The following is a 15,608-nucleotide window of genomic DNA, read 5'->3' on the forward strand; positions in this document are numbered from 1 at the left end:
GGGGTATCCTGGAATGACATTGACCTCATCCCGTCAGATGATGCCTGGCTATTCTTTAAAGGTGCCTTCCTCACCATCTTAAACAAGCATGCCCCATTCCAAAAATGTAGAACTAGGAATAGATATAGTCCTTGGTTCACTCCAGACCTGTCTGCCCTTGACCAGCACAAAAACATCCTGTGGCGTTCTGCGTTAACATCGAATAGCCCCCATGATAAGCAGCTTTTCAGGGAAGTTAGGAACAAATATACACAGGCAGTTAGGAAAGCTAAGGCTAGCTTTTTCAAACAGAAATTTGCATCCTGTAGTACTAACTCAAAAAGTTCTGGGACACTGTAAAGTCCATGGAGAATAAGAGCACCTCCTCCCAGCTGCCCACTGCTCTGAAGCTAGGAAACACTGTCACCACAGATAAATCCACTATAATTGAGAATTTCAATAAGCATTTCTCTACGGCTGGCCATGCTTTCCACCTGGCTACACCTACCCCGGTCAACTGCCCAGCACCCTCCACAGCAACCCGCCAAAGTCCCCACCATTTCTCCTTCACCCAAATCCAGACAGCTGATGTACTGAAAGAGCTGCAAAATCTGGACCCATACAAATCAGCCGGACTAGACAATCTGGACCCTCTCTTTCTAAAATTATCTGCCGATATTGTTGCAACTCCTATTACTAGCCTGTTCAACCTCTCTTTCGTATCGTCTGAGATTCCCAAAGATTGGAAAGCTGCCGCGGTCATCCCCCTCTTCAAAAGGGGTGACACTCTAGACCCAAACTGCTACAGACCTATATCTATCCTACCCTGTCTTTCTGCAATCTGGTTTCAGAGCTGGTCATGGGTGCACCTCAGCCACGCTCAAGGTCCTAAACGACATCATAACCGCCATCGATAAGAGACATTACCGTGCAGCTGTATTCATCGACCTGGCCAAGGCTTTCGACTCTGTCAATCACCACATCCTCATCGGCAGACTCGATAGCCTTGGTTTTTCAAATGATTGCCTCGCCTGGTTCACCAACTACTTCTCTGATAGATATCAGTGTGTCAATTCGGAGGCCTGTTGTCCGGACCTCTGGCAGTCTCTATGGGGGTGGCACAGAATTAAATCCTCGGGCCGACTCTCTTCTCTGTCAACGATGTCGCTCTTGCTGTTGGTGATTCTCTGATACACCTCTACTCAGGCGACACAATTCTGTATACCTCTGGCCCTTCTTTGGACACTGTGTTAACTAACCTCCAGACGAGCTTCAATGCCATACCACTCTCCTTCCGTTGACTCCAACTGCTCTTAAACGCAAGTAAAACTAAATGCATGCTATTCAACCGATCACTGCCCGCACCTGCTCGCCCGTCCAGCATCACTACTCTAGACGGCTCTGACTTAGAATACGTGAACAACTACAAATACCAGACTCGCATTAAGCATCTCCAATCCAAAATTAAATCTAGAATCGGCTTCCTATATCGCAACAAAGTATCCTTCGCTCATGCTTCCAAACATACCCTCGTAAAACTGACCATCCTACCGATCCTCGACTTCGGTGATGTCATCTATAAAATAGCCTCCAACACTCTACTCAACAAACTGGATGCAGTCTATCACAGTGCCATCCGTTTTGTCACCAAAACCCCATACACTACCCACCATTGCGACCTGTACACTCTCGTTGGTTGGCCCTCGCTTCATACTCGTCGCCAAACCCACTGGCTACAGGTTATCTACAAGTCTCTGCTAGGTAAAGCCCCGCCTTATCTCAGCTCACTGGTCACCATAGCATTACCCACCCGTAGCACGCGCTCCAGCAATTATATCTCACTGGTCACCCCCAAAGCCAATTCCTCCTTTGGTCGTCTCTCCTTCCAGTTCTCTGCTGCCAATGACTGGAACAAACTGCAAAAATCTCTGAAGCTGGATACTCATATCTCCCTCACTAGCTTTAAGCGCCAGAGCAGCTCACAGATCAGCAGCTGTCAGAGCAGCTCACCACACTGCACCTGTACATAGCCCGTCTGTAAACAGCCCATCTATCTACCTTCCTCATCACCATACTGTATTTATTTATTTATCTTGCTCCTCTGCACTCCAGCATCTCTACTTCCACATTCATCTTCTGCCGATCTACCATTCCAGTGTTTAATTGCTATATTATAATTACTTCGCCACCATGGCCTATTTATTGACTTAACTCACTTATCTTACCTCATTTGCACTCACTGTATATAGACTTTTTTAAAGATGTATTCTACTGTATTATTGACTGTATGTTTTGTTTATTCCATGTGTAACTCTGTGTTGTATTGTGTAGAATTGCTATGCTTTATCTTGGCTAGGTCGCAGTTGCAAATGAGAACTTGTTCTCGACTGGCCTACCTGGTTAAATAAAGGTGAAATGAAATAAAAAAGGTAGAGAAAGAATGGCACCACCTGCCTGGCCCTTAGCCAGTCCTTCCTCTATAGTGGCCAGCTGCTGCACTGTTTGGATAAGTGTCTATCTCTGGATAGCCCTAAACCCATAGCCCCCCCTGTGTGCTGGGCTAGCCTTATCGCTATCTGCCCTCAAACCTTAGCCCTCCCTGTGTGCAAGGCTAGCCTTATCGCTATCTGCCGACAACTCCTAGCCCTCCTTGTGGGCTAGTTCTGCTAGCTTTATTGCTATCTGCCCTGCAGCTGATTTGATTTCACACGCAAGCAAGTTGGGTTTCACTGTGTCACTGACTCTGTCCCTCTCCCAGTGCCACTCCTCTTTTCTCTACCTCTTGGAAAAGTGCCCAGAAAAGCATTAGCGACTCTCCAATCTGCCCAGCCAGCATCACTGCACTGCACAGACACTGTCCTCCAAGCTCGGTCAGTTTCTAACAAGGTGTTAGCTGTGATGTGTTGGCCTAGTTTGAAGTTGTAATGGCTCTTTTGGAATAACCTGTGGGTGTTGGAAAGCTGTCGTGGGAACTGTGTGTTAGTGATGAGGTAAGCTTCAGAGGTGACGGGACAGGAGGATGAAAATGATGGATGGTATTTTTGTGGGTAAAGTCTCTAGGTCATGTTAGCCCTGTAGTATAGTGCTGGGTTGCCAGGTTGGAGTGGATGCAGCTAGAGACCAGACCAGAGAACACTGCATAGGCAGTGGGTCTTGGATATCTATGTGGGCGAGGGGAGAGGCTGTTGGCTGTTTTACACTGCTGTGTAGATTGGATGAGTAACATGCAATCTATCTTCAAGGATGACTCATTTTAGTCTGGTTGGAGAATCGCTTTCTGTTTGGGCATATTTTATTACATACTCAGCTGTATTTTGGGGCTCCCGAGTGGCGCAGCGGTCTAAGGCACTGCATCTCAGTGCTCAAGGCGTTACTACAGACCCTGGTTAGATTCCAGGCTGTTTCACAACCGGCCGTGATTGGGAGTCCCATAGGGCGGCGCACAATTGGCCCAACGTTGTCTGGGTTAGGGTTTGGCCGGGGTAGGCCGTCATTTGTAAATAAGAATTTGTTCTTAACTGACTTGCTAGTTAAATAAAGGTTAAATAAAATAAAAAATACATTTTAAATTGTCTACCTACATGCTGTACTATATTGCTTTACATTGTTCTGGGAGATTGTATTTCCATGTTGTGTAGTGATTGGTATGTGAGCTTTCTTCCACTACTAACCTGTTGGATCTGCACTAGTAACAGCCAAGTGTCATTATGTGAACACATTATTTCTATCTGCCTAGAAAACTTCTCAGGAAAAAGAGAACATTTTGAGGAAAGAAGGGGTCTATTCTCCATATCATTGTTCGCATTTCATTTTCACTGGGCAGGGAGAGAGGGAGAGGGACTAGACTACATGCTCCATACCATTTATTTGAGTCTCTCAATTAGAAAGTAAGTAAGTGGAAGTGGTTTCAGCACAGTTCTTTTTTTTACCCCCTAGTGAAATAAATGGGAGGACATTAGCCTGGGAATTTATAAAATTTGCAATGAAATATGCATTTCTGTTTGATGCTGTGGTGAAGCTTTGTGCTAAATGATGACAGTTTTAAGTATTTATACGGCCTTGCTTTGAAGTATTACTATTGACTTTGAATTCAGTGATCAGGGCATTGTGAGTTTAAATTATTGTTGATTCATTTTCTAATTTGCATGGCAAGTAAGGGAGAGTTCCAATTAAGGGAATATTCCAGCGTGTGTGTGTTTCCCCTCTTCATTCTGTTCTTTGTGTGTTTGCATGCTGATGAGCAGTGTCCAGCTTGGGGAGCAGCATGATTTGTAGCTGAGCTGAAAGGTCAGGATCATCCAAGTGCTTCCTAACACCCCTGCTGTGAGTGAGCACATCTAAATTAGATTATTGTGATGCTCCTGCTGTGTCCATCCACATCTTTGTGGGTGTGTGTATGCTACTCTGCTATGTGGTCTCCTTGGCACCTTGGTCGTTCCTTTATTGTGGCTTCCTGTTACATCACATGTCATATAAAAAATCCAACCAATATCAATAGGGGGAGCTAGGGCTGGGCGATATGACGATATACACTGCTCAAAAAAATAAAGGGAACACTTAAACAACACAATGTAACTCCAAGTCAATCACACTTCTGTGAAATCAAACTGTCCACTTAGGAAGCAACACAGATTGACAATCAATTTCACATGCTGTTGTGCAAATGGAATAGACAACAGGTGGAAATTATAGGCAATTAGCAAGGCACCCCCAATAAAGGAGTGGTTCTGCAGGTGATAACCACAGACCACTTCTCAGTTCCTATGCTTCCTGGCTGATGTTTTGGTCACTTTTGAATGCTGGCTGTGCTTTCACTCTAGTGGTAGCATGAGACGGAGTCTACAACCCACACAAGTGGCTCAGGTAGTGCAGCTCATCCAGGATGGCACATCAATGCGAGCTGTGACAAGAAGGTTTGCTGTGTCTGTCAGCGTAGTGTCCAGAGCATGGAGGCGCTACCAGGAGACAGGCCAGTACATCAGGAGACGTGGAGGAGGCCGTAGGAGGGCAACAACCCAGCAGCAGGACCGCTACCTCCGCCTTTGTGCAAGGAGGAGCAGGAGGAGCACTGCCAGAGCCCTGCAAAATGACCTCCAGCAGGCCACAAATGTGCATGTGTCTGCTCAAACGGTCAGAAACAGACTCCATGAGGGTGGTATGAGGGCCCGACGTCCACAGGTGGGGGTTGTGCTTACAGCCCAACACCGTGCAGGACGTTTGGCATTTGCCACAGAACACCAATATTGGCAAATTCGCCACTGGCGCCCTGTGCTCTTCACAGATGAAAGCAGGTTCACACTGAGCACATGTGACAGACGTGACAGAGTCTGGAGACGGCGCGGAGAACGTTCTGCTGCCTGCAACATCCTCCAGCATGACCGGTTTGGCGGTGGGTTAGTCATGGTGTGGGGTGGCATTTCTTTGGGGGGCCGCACAGCCCTCCATGTGCTCGCCAGAGGTAGCCTGACTGCCATTAGGTACCGAGATGAGATCCTCAGACCCCTTGTGAGATGCTGGTGCGGTTGGCCCTGGGTTCCTCCTAATGCAAGACAATGCTAGACCTCATGTGGCTGGAGTGTGTCAGCAGTTCCTGCAAGAGGAAGGCATTGATGCTATGGACTGGCCCGACCGTTCCCCAGACCTGAATCCAATTGAGCACATCTGGGACATCATGTCTCGCTCCATCCAATAACGCCACGTTGCACCACAGACTGTCCAGGATTTGGCGGATGCTTTAGTCCAGGTCTGGGAGGAGATCCCTCAGGAGACCATCCGCCAACTCATCAGGAGCATGCCCAGGCGTTGTAGGGAGGTCATACAGGCACGTGGAGGCCACACACACTACTGAGCCTCATTTTGACTTGTTTTAAGGACATTACATCAAAGTTGGATCAGCCTGTAGTGTGGTTTTCCTCTTTAACTTTGAGTGTGACTCCAAATCCAGACCTCCCTGGGTTGATACATTTGATTTCCATTGATCATTTTTGTGTGATTTTGTTGTCAGCACATTCAACTATGTAAAGAAAAAAGTATTTAATAAGAATATTTCATCCATTCAGATCTAGGATGTGTTATTTTATTGTTCCCTTTATTTTTTTGAGCAGTGTATATATCTTGTGACGATAGACGTTTTTTCTATCGTTTCATATTATGCTGTCATTTATTTTGTTGTGTCGCAAATCACACTCTTTGCGGCAATGTTTTTCTTCAATTGGACGTCGCTTTGCGTTCTTCCACATGTGCCGTGTGGAAGGATATTTGCGACACAAACAAACATGGAGGAGAGTGAAAATGACAGAGAGCACAGAGACACGGAGCTCATACCTAAAAGAGGGGCTACTTTGGTCACATGGACTTGGTTTGGGTATGAAAAGTCTGACACAGACCATATAACCGTCCTCTGCTAAATATGCTGCAGGCCGGTCCCGACAAACAGGCTCAAACACCACTAACCTCTAACCTCTTTTACCACCTACGCAAGAATCATGTGAAACATTACGGAGAGAGTCTACGGATGAGACCCAAAAAGTACAGTTGAGTGCTCAAAACAAACCCCAGTCTCAGACGTTGCAAGAGGCTTTTGCCCTCGCCACACCATATGGTAAATAATCACGAAGATGGAAGGAGATAACAGCTGTCTTTGCAGATGTAAGTTGTAACGGCATGGCCCCAATTTACACGGGTGAGAACCGTGGGTTACAGGAGTTGGTGCTATACACTCAACCCAAGGTACCAAATGCAAATTGATGTGGCACGTATTGATGCAAAAATAACATGCAAAACAGGCGAGGCCCCCCCCCCCTCCCGAAAAATAACAATCAATGATATATATATATATATATATATTACACACACACACACACACACAGTGGGGCAAAAAAGTATTTAGTCAGCCACCAATTGTGCAAGTTCTCCCACTTAAAAAGATGAGAGGCCTATAATTTTTATCATAGGTACACTTCAACTATGACAGACAAAATGAGAGAAAAAAGTCCAGAAAATCACATTGTAGGATTTTTAATGAATTTATTTGCAAATGATGGTGGAAAATAAGTATTTGGTCAATAACAAAAGTTTATCTCAATACTTTGTTTTATACCCTTTGTTGGCAATGACAGAGGTCAAACGTTTTCTGTAAGTCTTCACAAGGTTTTCACACACTGTTGCTGGTATTTTGGCCCATTCCTCCATGCAGATCTCCTCTAGAGCAGTGATGTTTTGGGGCTGTTGCTGGGCAACACGGACTTTCAACTCCCTCCAAAGATTTTCTATGGGGTTGAGATCTGGAGACTGGCTAGGCCACTCCAGGACCTTGAAATGCTGAAGCCACTCCTTCGTTGCCCGGGCGGTGTGTTTGGGATCATTGTCATGCTGAAAGACCCAGCCACGTTTCATCTTCAATGCCCTTGCTGATGGAAGGAGGTTTTCACTCAAAATCTCACGATACATGGCCCCATTCATTCTTTCCTTTACACGGATCAGTCATCCTGGTCCCTTTGCAGAAAAACAGCCCCAAAGCATGATGTTTCCACCCCCATGCTTCACAGTAGGTATGGTGTTCTTTGGATGCAACTCTGCATTCTTTGTCCTCCAAACACGACGAGTTGAGTTTTTACCAAAAAGTTATATTTTGGTTTCATCTGACCATATGACATTCTCCCAATCTTCTTCTGGATCATCCAAATGTTCTCTAGCAAACTTCAAACGGGCCTGGACATGTACTGGCTTAAGCAGGGGGACACGTCTGGCAATGCAGGATTTGAGTCCCTGGCGGCGTAGTGTGTTACTGATGGTAGGCTTTGTTACTTTGGTCCCAGCTCTCTGCAGGTCATTCACTAGGTCCCCCCGTGTGGTTCTGGGATTTTTGCTCACCGTTCTTGTGATCATTTTGACCCCACGGGGTGAGATCTTGCGTGGAGCCCCAGATCGAGGGAGATTATCAGTGGTCTTGTATGTTTTCTATTTCCTAATAATTGCTCCCGCAGTTGATTTCTTCAAACCAAGCTGCTTACCTACTGCAGATTCAGTCTTCCCAGCCTGGTGGAGGTCTACAATTTTGTTTCTGGTGTCCTTTGACAGCTCTTTGGTCTTGGCCATGGTGGAGTTTGGAGTGTGACTGTTTGAGGTTGTGGACAGGTGTCTTTTATACTGATAACAAGTTCAAACAGGTGCCATTAATACAGGTAACGAGTGGAGGACAGAGGAGCCTCTTAAAGAAGAAGTTGTTACAGGTCTGTGAGAGCCAGAAATCTTGCTTGTTTGTAGGTGACCAAATACTTATTTTCCATCATAATTTGCATATAAATTCATTAAAAATGCTACAATGTGATTTTCTGGATCTTTTTCAATTTTTTTCCGTCATAGTTGAAGTGTACCTATGATGAAAATTACAGGCCTCTCTCATCTTTTTAAGTGGGAGAACTTGCACAATTGGTGGCTGACTAAATACTTTTTTGCCCCACTCCTTTATTTTTTTTGTTTGCAACTATAGTTGAAGTGTTTTTTATTTATCTTTTGAGATTTTATTCATTAATATTTTATTTTTTGTTACATGCTTAATTGAACAAAGGTTCTAAATAAAAGGAGAAATAATCAAATATGAGTAAGTACCTTTTATTTGTTGAGTATAATTCAAAATGTAATAAGAAGTAGGCCTTTTACATGTGGTCATTTTATATAAACTATTTATTTATTACAGAAAATAAATGTGCTATATCGGGATATGTATCGTTATCGTGACATGAAATGACCTATATCGGGATATGAGATTTTGGCCATATCGCCCAGCCCTAGGGGGAGCTGTTGATTATTTTTTTCCATTCAAAGCAGTGGGCGAAAGGTGGTCTTTCTACCAATTAAAAAAATCCTTAAGTGACTGCCTTTTCCCCTTGTCAATTTAGACTAATTCAGATAGATTCAGTTAGATTATCATCTATCATTGAACCAAGTAGTCAAATATGCATTACTGGTTGCTCTAAACACTGGTCTTCAATATATTAATAAAGTGCTCCAATCTGTTCTTATTTAATGAGGCCTGAACGAGCCGCTAATGAACTGGTCTACTAGTGCGCTCTACACACTAAAATTAAGATACGAAAGGAGCCACAATGTCAGAAGTGCACTTTAATAGCTTGAACAGCCTCAGAGAAGATGAGGGGAATGTTCTGGAACAGTGTCATTTCTAGAGCTTCATGGAGGAAAAGAGGAGAGGGAGGTGGGGAAAAAAGACTGAATGCACTCTGTTGAACATACACTACATGGCCAAAAGTATATGAACACTTGCTTGTCTCACTCCAAAATCATGGACATTAATATGGAGGTCGGCCCCCTTTGCTGCTATAACAGCCTCCACTCGTTTGGGAAGCCTTTCCACTAGATGTTGGAACATTGCTGCGGGGACTTGCTTCCATTCAGCCACGAGCATTAGAGAGGTCGGGCCCTGATGTTGGCCGATTAAGCCAGGCTCACAGGAAAGGGCCTCCCCAAACTGTTGCCACAAAGTTAAAGCACAGAATTGTCTAGAATGTCATTGTATGCTGTAGCGTTAAGATTTCCCTTCACTGGAACTAAGGGGCCTAGCCCAAACACTGAATAACAGATCCAGTCCATTATTCCTCCTCCACCAAACTTTACAGTTGGCACTATGCATTGGGGGCAGGTAGCGTTCTCCTGGCATCTGCCAAACCCAGATTTGTCCATCGGACTGCCAGATGGTGAAGCGAAATTCATCACTCCAGTGAATGCGTTTCCACTGCTTTAGCGTCAAACGGCGGGCGAGCTTTACACCACTCCAGCCGACGCTTGGCATTGCGCTTGTGTACAGCTGCTCGGCCGTGGAAACTCATATAATGAAGCTCCTGACAAACAGTTATTGTGGTGACTTTGCATCTAGAGGCAGTTTGGAACTCGGTAGTCAGTGTTGCAACCGAGGATAGACAATTTTTACAAGCTACGCACTTCAGCGCTAGGCAGTCCCATTCTGTGAGCTTGTGTTGCCTACCACTTTGTGGCTGAGCTGTTATTGCTCCTAGACGTCTCCACAAAAACAGCACTTACTGTTGATCCGGGCAGCTCTAGCAGAAATTTGACAATCTGACTTGTTGGAAAGGTGGCATCCTATGACCGTACAAGGTTGAAAGTCACTGAGCTCTTCAGTAAGGCAATTCTACTGCCAATGTTTGTTTAGGGAGATTGCATGGCTGTGTGCTCAATTTTATACACCTGTCAGCAACGGTTGTGGCTGAAATAGTCAAATCCACTCATTTGTCGGGGTGTCCACATCCTTTTGGCCATTTAGTGTTGGGGCAGTCAGACAGTCTTTTGTGTGAGTGCTGGCCTGAGTTTAGCTAAAAAAAACTGTTGAAAGCTGTGATAGAAACTCCTACAACTGGAGGGAGGGGGAGCCATAGAGGGAGGGACAAGCAGAGAGGGAGAGGGAGGGACAAGCAGAGAGAGGGAGGGAGGGACAAGCAGAGGGAGAGAGGGAGGGAGGGACAAGCAGAGGGAGAGAGGGTGGGAGGGACCAGGAGAGGGTGGGAGGGACCAGGAGAGGGTGGGAGGGACAAGCAGAGAGGGAGAGAGTTGGAGTGAGAGAAGGAGGGATAGGGAGTGAGAGCCAGAGTGAGGAAGAGCGAGATCTGCGATTGGATGGTCTGGGAAAGGCACAGAGTAACTTAAGGAATAGGAGGAAGTGAGGGAGGGGGTGCTGCTAAAACTTGAATTTGTATCGGAGAGGGGTAGCAGAGAGAGGAGGGGTGTCAGGAGGAACCCGACAGGCAAACTGCAATCTGACAGGCAGCCAACATGCAGAGACGCTGACAAACTGGGGAACGCCCCCTGCTACACACACACGCTGAGCCTGGCCCAGGAGAGTTCTCTCCACACACACTCTGGCTGTGTTGGCAGCGCGTGGAGATGACCAGGGGGAGCGGCATGCAGAAGGCGAGCCAGCTAGGAGAGACTCCTGCAGTTTTCCTCAGTACACTCAGGAATGGTTCGCCTGAGGGGCAGCAGGGGCGCTACTGATTTAACAGATAACGGATCATGAAACATGTGCCGGTGTCTGTAACTGTGCACCTCTGAATGGTGTGTGTGAGCGTGTTTGTGTGTGTGGGTGTGTATATACCTCCACCTTTGGTCAGTCTGTGTGTGTGTGTTCACTCTGATCACGGTGTGGAATAAGGGTCGTTTTTTGAATGAAGATGGCTGGCCATGGCAGCCAGTGGAAACTGGAGACGACAAGCAGCTGAAGACAAGGAACTAAGGGACTGCTTTTTTCTTTCGTGCCTTTTTGTTGTTCCCTTCGTCCGTCTCTCCTTCTTCTTCTTCTCCATCAGGAGGGGGCGAGCCCTGCAATCTTAATCTGTTTGGAGAGTTTGGGAAAATCATGAACTCTTCCGGAGCAGTTGGGAAATTTGGGAGTGAATCCCAGATTGAAGGGGGCAAGGTAAGATGAGTTATCTTTATTTCTAAAAAGTTTGGGTTGGAAGTGGTCACTCATGTCTTTTAGGGTTCCTGTGAAATCTGGTTGTCACTCATTTCTAGGTTATTACAAGTTTTGGCCAAGAGGTAGGTCTCCTTTCTTATAGCCCAAGCGACTTGGCTGTCATTTCTGGAAGGTTTCAGTCAGAGCTGTCAGTCTGTCTTTCATCCCCCTATAAACACTTTTGCCTTCCATGTGGGCAGCGCACGGCTCACTGAGTCTCAAGGCAGCGAGTTGACAGAACATCTGAGTCATCTGGGCTAGTCCTCGACCCCCCCCTTCTCTCTTCCCTGCCGTCCCCCCTGCCTGCAGCATATTAAATCCTGGTGGGGGGGAAGTTCGGTTTAGGCTAAATACTTCTCAAAGTGGGGGAGGATAGGGGGAAGTGAATTAGGATCAAATGCTTCGGGTGTATAAAGCTCCACACAGAGAAAATATAATATTAGCTTGCTTGCTAACTAGCACCCTGTTTTCTCTCGCTGTCTTTTCCTTTGACTCTGTAGAGCATAAAACAAACTGCTTGGCTGGTTTGGAAGACTTTAAACTTTTCCAAGGGTTTTTGAGAGGTGGATAGTAATCAAGCTCTGACTGTTAGTGAAAGCTCTTCTACAGAACCAAGTGTGTGTTTCAAGGTGTTTGTGGCCCCTTTCCCTTCCTAAGGCGTCAGCATGCTTCACTTCGCCTGGCGGCTAGCCGAAGACGTCTAGGAGAATTGAAGGAGTGTGCTCGTTTACTCCCTTAAAAGACCTTTGCTTGAAAAACAAGAAAAAAGCAGCAATTGTGCTGTTTGTCCATTTTGAGACGTCGTAGCTAGTATACACTTCCTCAAAATAGTCTGAATTAATCTAAGATAACTAAAGAAATCGGTCATTCATGCATGATGCACTGCTTTGCTTTATCTTGGCCAGGTTGCAGTTGTAAATGAGAACTTGTTCTCAACTGGCCTACCTGGTTAAATAAAGGTGGTGGGGGGGGGGATCATTGACGCTTATGCAGAGGAGTTCTAAGTAGCACAATTTTACATCTAACTAAGATGTCTGGTGCAGTATTTCTCAATGAGAAGGGGGTGTAGGCTTCGGCTCCCGAACTTAGGCTGGCCTCTAGAATTTTTTGTGTGTGCCCGAACAGCTAAAAAAAAACCTTACTAAAGTCCAAAACACCACAAAGGTTTGTCATGATATGTGCACAAACTCTTCCGAACTGTTTTGGCTGGGAGCATGCGGACGCCTTTACCCCCACATCGTCCACAGATGAGAATTGTTAAAACTCCCAGAGAGTCACAATGGCTTTCTGTTTTATGAAGACACAGGAAGTGTGGCTCCTTGTAGAGGCATGTTGTCGGGTGGATCGAGTCCCCCGGGGCCCCTCACTTTAACTTTACTTTATTAGCTTTATTATTGCAGGGACAGTGCACATTTTAATGAACATTTTAGTAAAATGGCACATTTTCGACCGCAGTCTCTGGTCAGGTTATTTAAAAACACGTAAAATGACAATACAGACAGATAATGAACACGTACAGAGCAACATATGACAACCCTTAGCAGGTAGACAGAGAAATCACACAAAATGCAACTCAGTCTCCAGTTCTCCAAATGAGTTGAATTTGGGATGAGGGCGTTGTGGTCCAACGGGGTTGTAGCCTGCTGTCTCTTCCACACTGCTGCATCCTGTCATCTTAATAGTTAATGTTCAGTGTCACTTTGACTTTGATTTGTAGTTGATGGTGTCGATCAGATTCTGGTCGTTGAAGGGATTGGTTATTAATCATTTGTAGAATGGATTCTGAATAAAGAATAAAACCTTGTTTGATAAGCTGCTGGAGTTCGTTTAGAACATAACACCGGCAGCTTTTTTTGGTCACAGTTTGCTCAGAGGGCTTTGCAGCAGTGTTTTATTGTCTATTCTAGCCCGACTAAAGACCGCCATGGTTAGTGTTTTAACTCCCAGGCCAGACTAGAGCTACCCAAATAAACGTCTAGGGAGTAGGCAGCATCGGCCAAATAAACCTAGAGCGGCGCTGTATAGACTAGAAACAGAGTGACCTTGGGTGAGGTTGAGGTATTCCATCTTGGCTGTCCAGGGATGGCTGCCGGGAGAAGACAAATGTAGGGAGCAGGAGGCAAGTATCCAGCCTCCTGTCTAGAGACTCTCTATATCTTTGTTTCAACCCTACGGAGCAGGGGTGTCAAACTCATTCCACGGATGGCCTAGTGTCTGCAGGTTTTTGCATTTTCCTTTCAATTAAGACCTAGATAACCAGGTGAGGGGAGTGCCTTACAAATTATTGACCTTTTAATTCATCAATCAAGTACAAGGGTGGCGCAAAAACCTGCAGACACTCGGCCCTCCGTGGAATGAGTTTGACACGTGCTATTTCAATGGAGCCAATTTCAAGGAGGAGAGGGAGTTCAGTTTTAGTAACCAACAATGTGTGCTAGAGCTCTTTTGGGACAGAGCAGGGGTTAGAGAGAAAACGATGCATGAACGTGTCAACTTGTACTTCTTCCCCTCACTAACCCTGCAGCTCTGGTAAAGCAATGTTCAGGGGCTTAGGCTATTTCCCCCAGCCACTTCAAGCACAACACTGGCTTTCCCTCTAGAGCCAAACTAGGATCTAAAGCAAACCACATTTCTGCCTGCATGAGCGCCCACTCCCAACCTAAAATGGGAAAGCATACTCTTCCTTGTTAGATGAACCATACTCAGATGATCAAAGACAGCGTGTTTTCCATGTCATTTTATTTCTTCACTCCCCTCACATCAACTCAAAATGTTTTCTTGTCTGGGCAGATGTTTTAGGGGCGGCTTTACCTTCAATTTATGGCAAGGGAAAGCAAACTGGATCTGTCAGTGACTTAACGGCCGCAGCATTGTAAGTGTAGCACTCAGTCATCGTTTGCGCCGCTGATGTTCTAGAGAATCATAAACAACGGTTGAGGCACTCAATCGATGCAGGGAGGAAGAGATGGTGTAACACTGGAGGTTGCAGGAGAGTAGAGCTTTAGTCCCTGTGCCGCCACTGGTTGGTAGGCAACCTGGATTTACTGTGCCTTTTAAAGTGGTCTTCTAACTCATTCAACTGGAAAACACAAGAGAAGCAGGGCCTGTAGGTCGAATTTACGAGCTCCTCCTGGTAGGTAGCATAAACCAGAACAATGACTCAGTGTAGGAATGAATAATCGTGGCCCTGTATTTCTTTATCCCCATATTTATTGATGGGTCCCCTCAGTATAACTGAGGGTCTCTAATAAAATGTGCTGTAACATATTTATGCCTTTTCTACATTTCTGAATGAATTATGGGAAGGAAGGGGAAATATTGATTGAAGCAACGTTTGCTATTTTATTAGGATCCCCATTAGCTGTTGCTAACATTTTAATGGACAAGAACAGCTCAAGGACAGACATACGTCAATGTAAAACATCACACACATCCTACATATCAGTACATACACAACAAAAATGAATTCCTCAAACAACGGCGTTGTGCCGTGAGGTGTTGCTTTATCTATTTTTTAAAAACCTGGTTTGCAGGTTTAAGCAATCACTTAAGCAATCTGAGATTAGGCTTGGGCGATATACCGTATCCCAGCGTATTTTGAAATACAGACTGTGATTCGTAGGGGGGGCCTGCTACGTCACTGCTTATAACTATAAATTAAGTTTAACTAAAGAATCTAAGATGTGTCAAATTAATTAAATCCAGCTCAAGGTTCCAGCTATGCATTTGGCTAGATGTCAAGATCAAGTTTCTTGGTTACAGCACAGACGTTCAAGATCCCTGTTGCCTAAATTGTTTTGCGCGTAAAAATACATCTTTTGACGCTATGAAACATCTGGATATCGCCCAACCCTATCTGAGATGGGAGTTCCATACCATCATGGCTCTATATAAGACTGAATTAGAATTTGTTCTGGATTTGGAGACTGTGAAAATACCCCTTTTGGCATGTCTGGTGTGGTAAGTGTGTGTGTCAGAGCTCTGTCTAAGTTGACTATGCAAACAATTTGGCATTTTCAACACATTGTTTCTTATAAAAATAATTGATGCAGTCAGTACTTTTATCCAAGAGAGACTGTACCTAGCCGTTGGTTTACTTTCACCCCTGACTAGGCTTACCTCTTCAATTTTATATATCAGTTTG

At 45.3% G+C, this 15,608-nt stretch overlaps 1 protein-coding gene across 4 annotated transcripts in view; it reads left to right on the forward strand.

Moving 5' to 3' along the window:
- Positions 1–15,608, forward strand: part of LOC110509842 (MCC regulator of WNT signaling pathway) — a 151,656-nt gene that overhangs the window by 17,363 nt on the left and 118,685 nt on the right. Inside the window, exon 1 of one of the 4 annotated variants that reach the window (XM_036967262.1) lies at positions 10,576–11,425. The exons of the other annotated variants lie outside the window; for them this stretch is intronic. Coding sequence (XP_036823157.1) covers positions 11,366–11,425 — 60 coding nt within the window. The 5' untranslated portion in view covers positions 10,576–11,365. Of the gene's footprint in view, positions 1–10,575; positions 11,426–15,608 lie in introns of those variants that run through there. 4 annotated transcript variants of the gene reach the window in all.

The sequence above is a fragment of the Oncorhynchus mykiss genome, chromosome Y (assembly GCF_013265735.2).
Source record: "Oncorhynchus mykiss isolate Arlee chromosome Y, USDA_OmykA_1.1, whole genome shotgun sequence".
Lineage (NCBI taxonomy): Eukaryota > Metazoa > Chordata > Actinopteri > Salmoniformes > Salmonidae > Oncorhynchus > Oncorhynchus mykiss.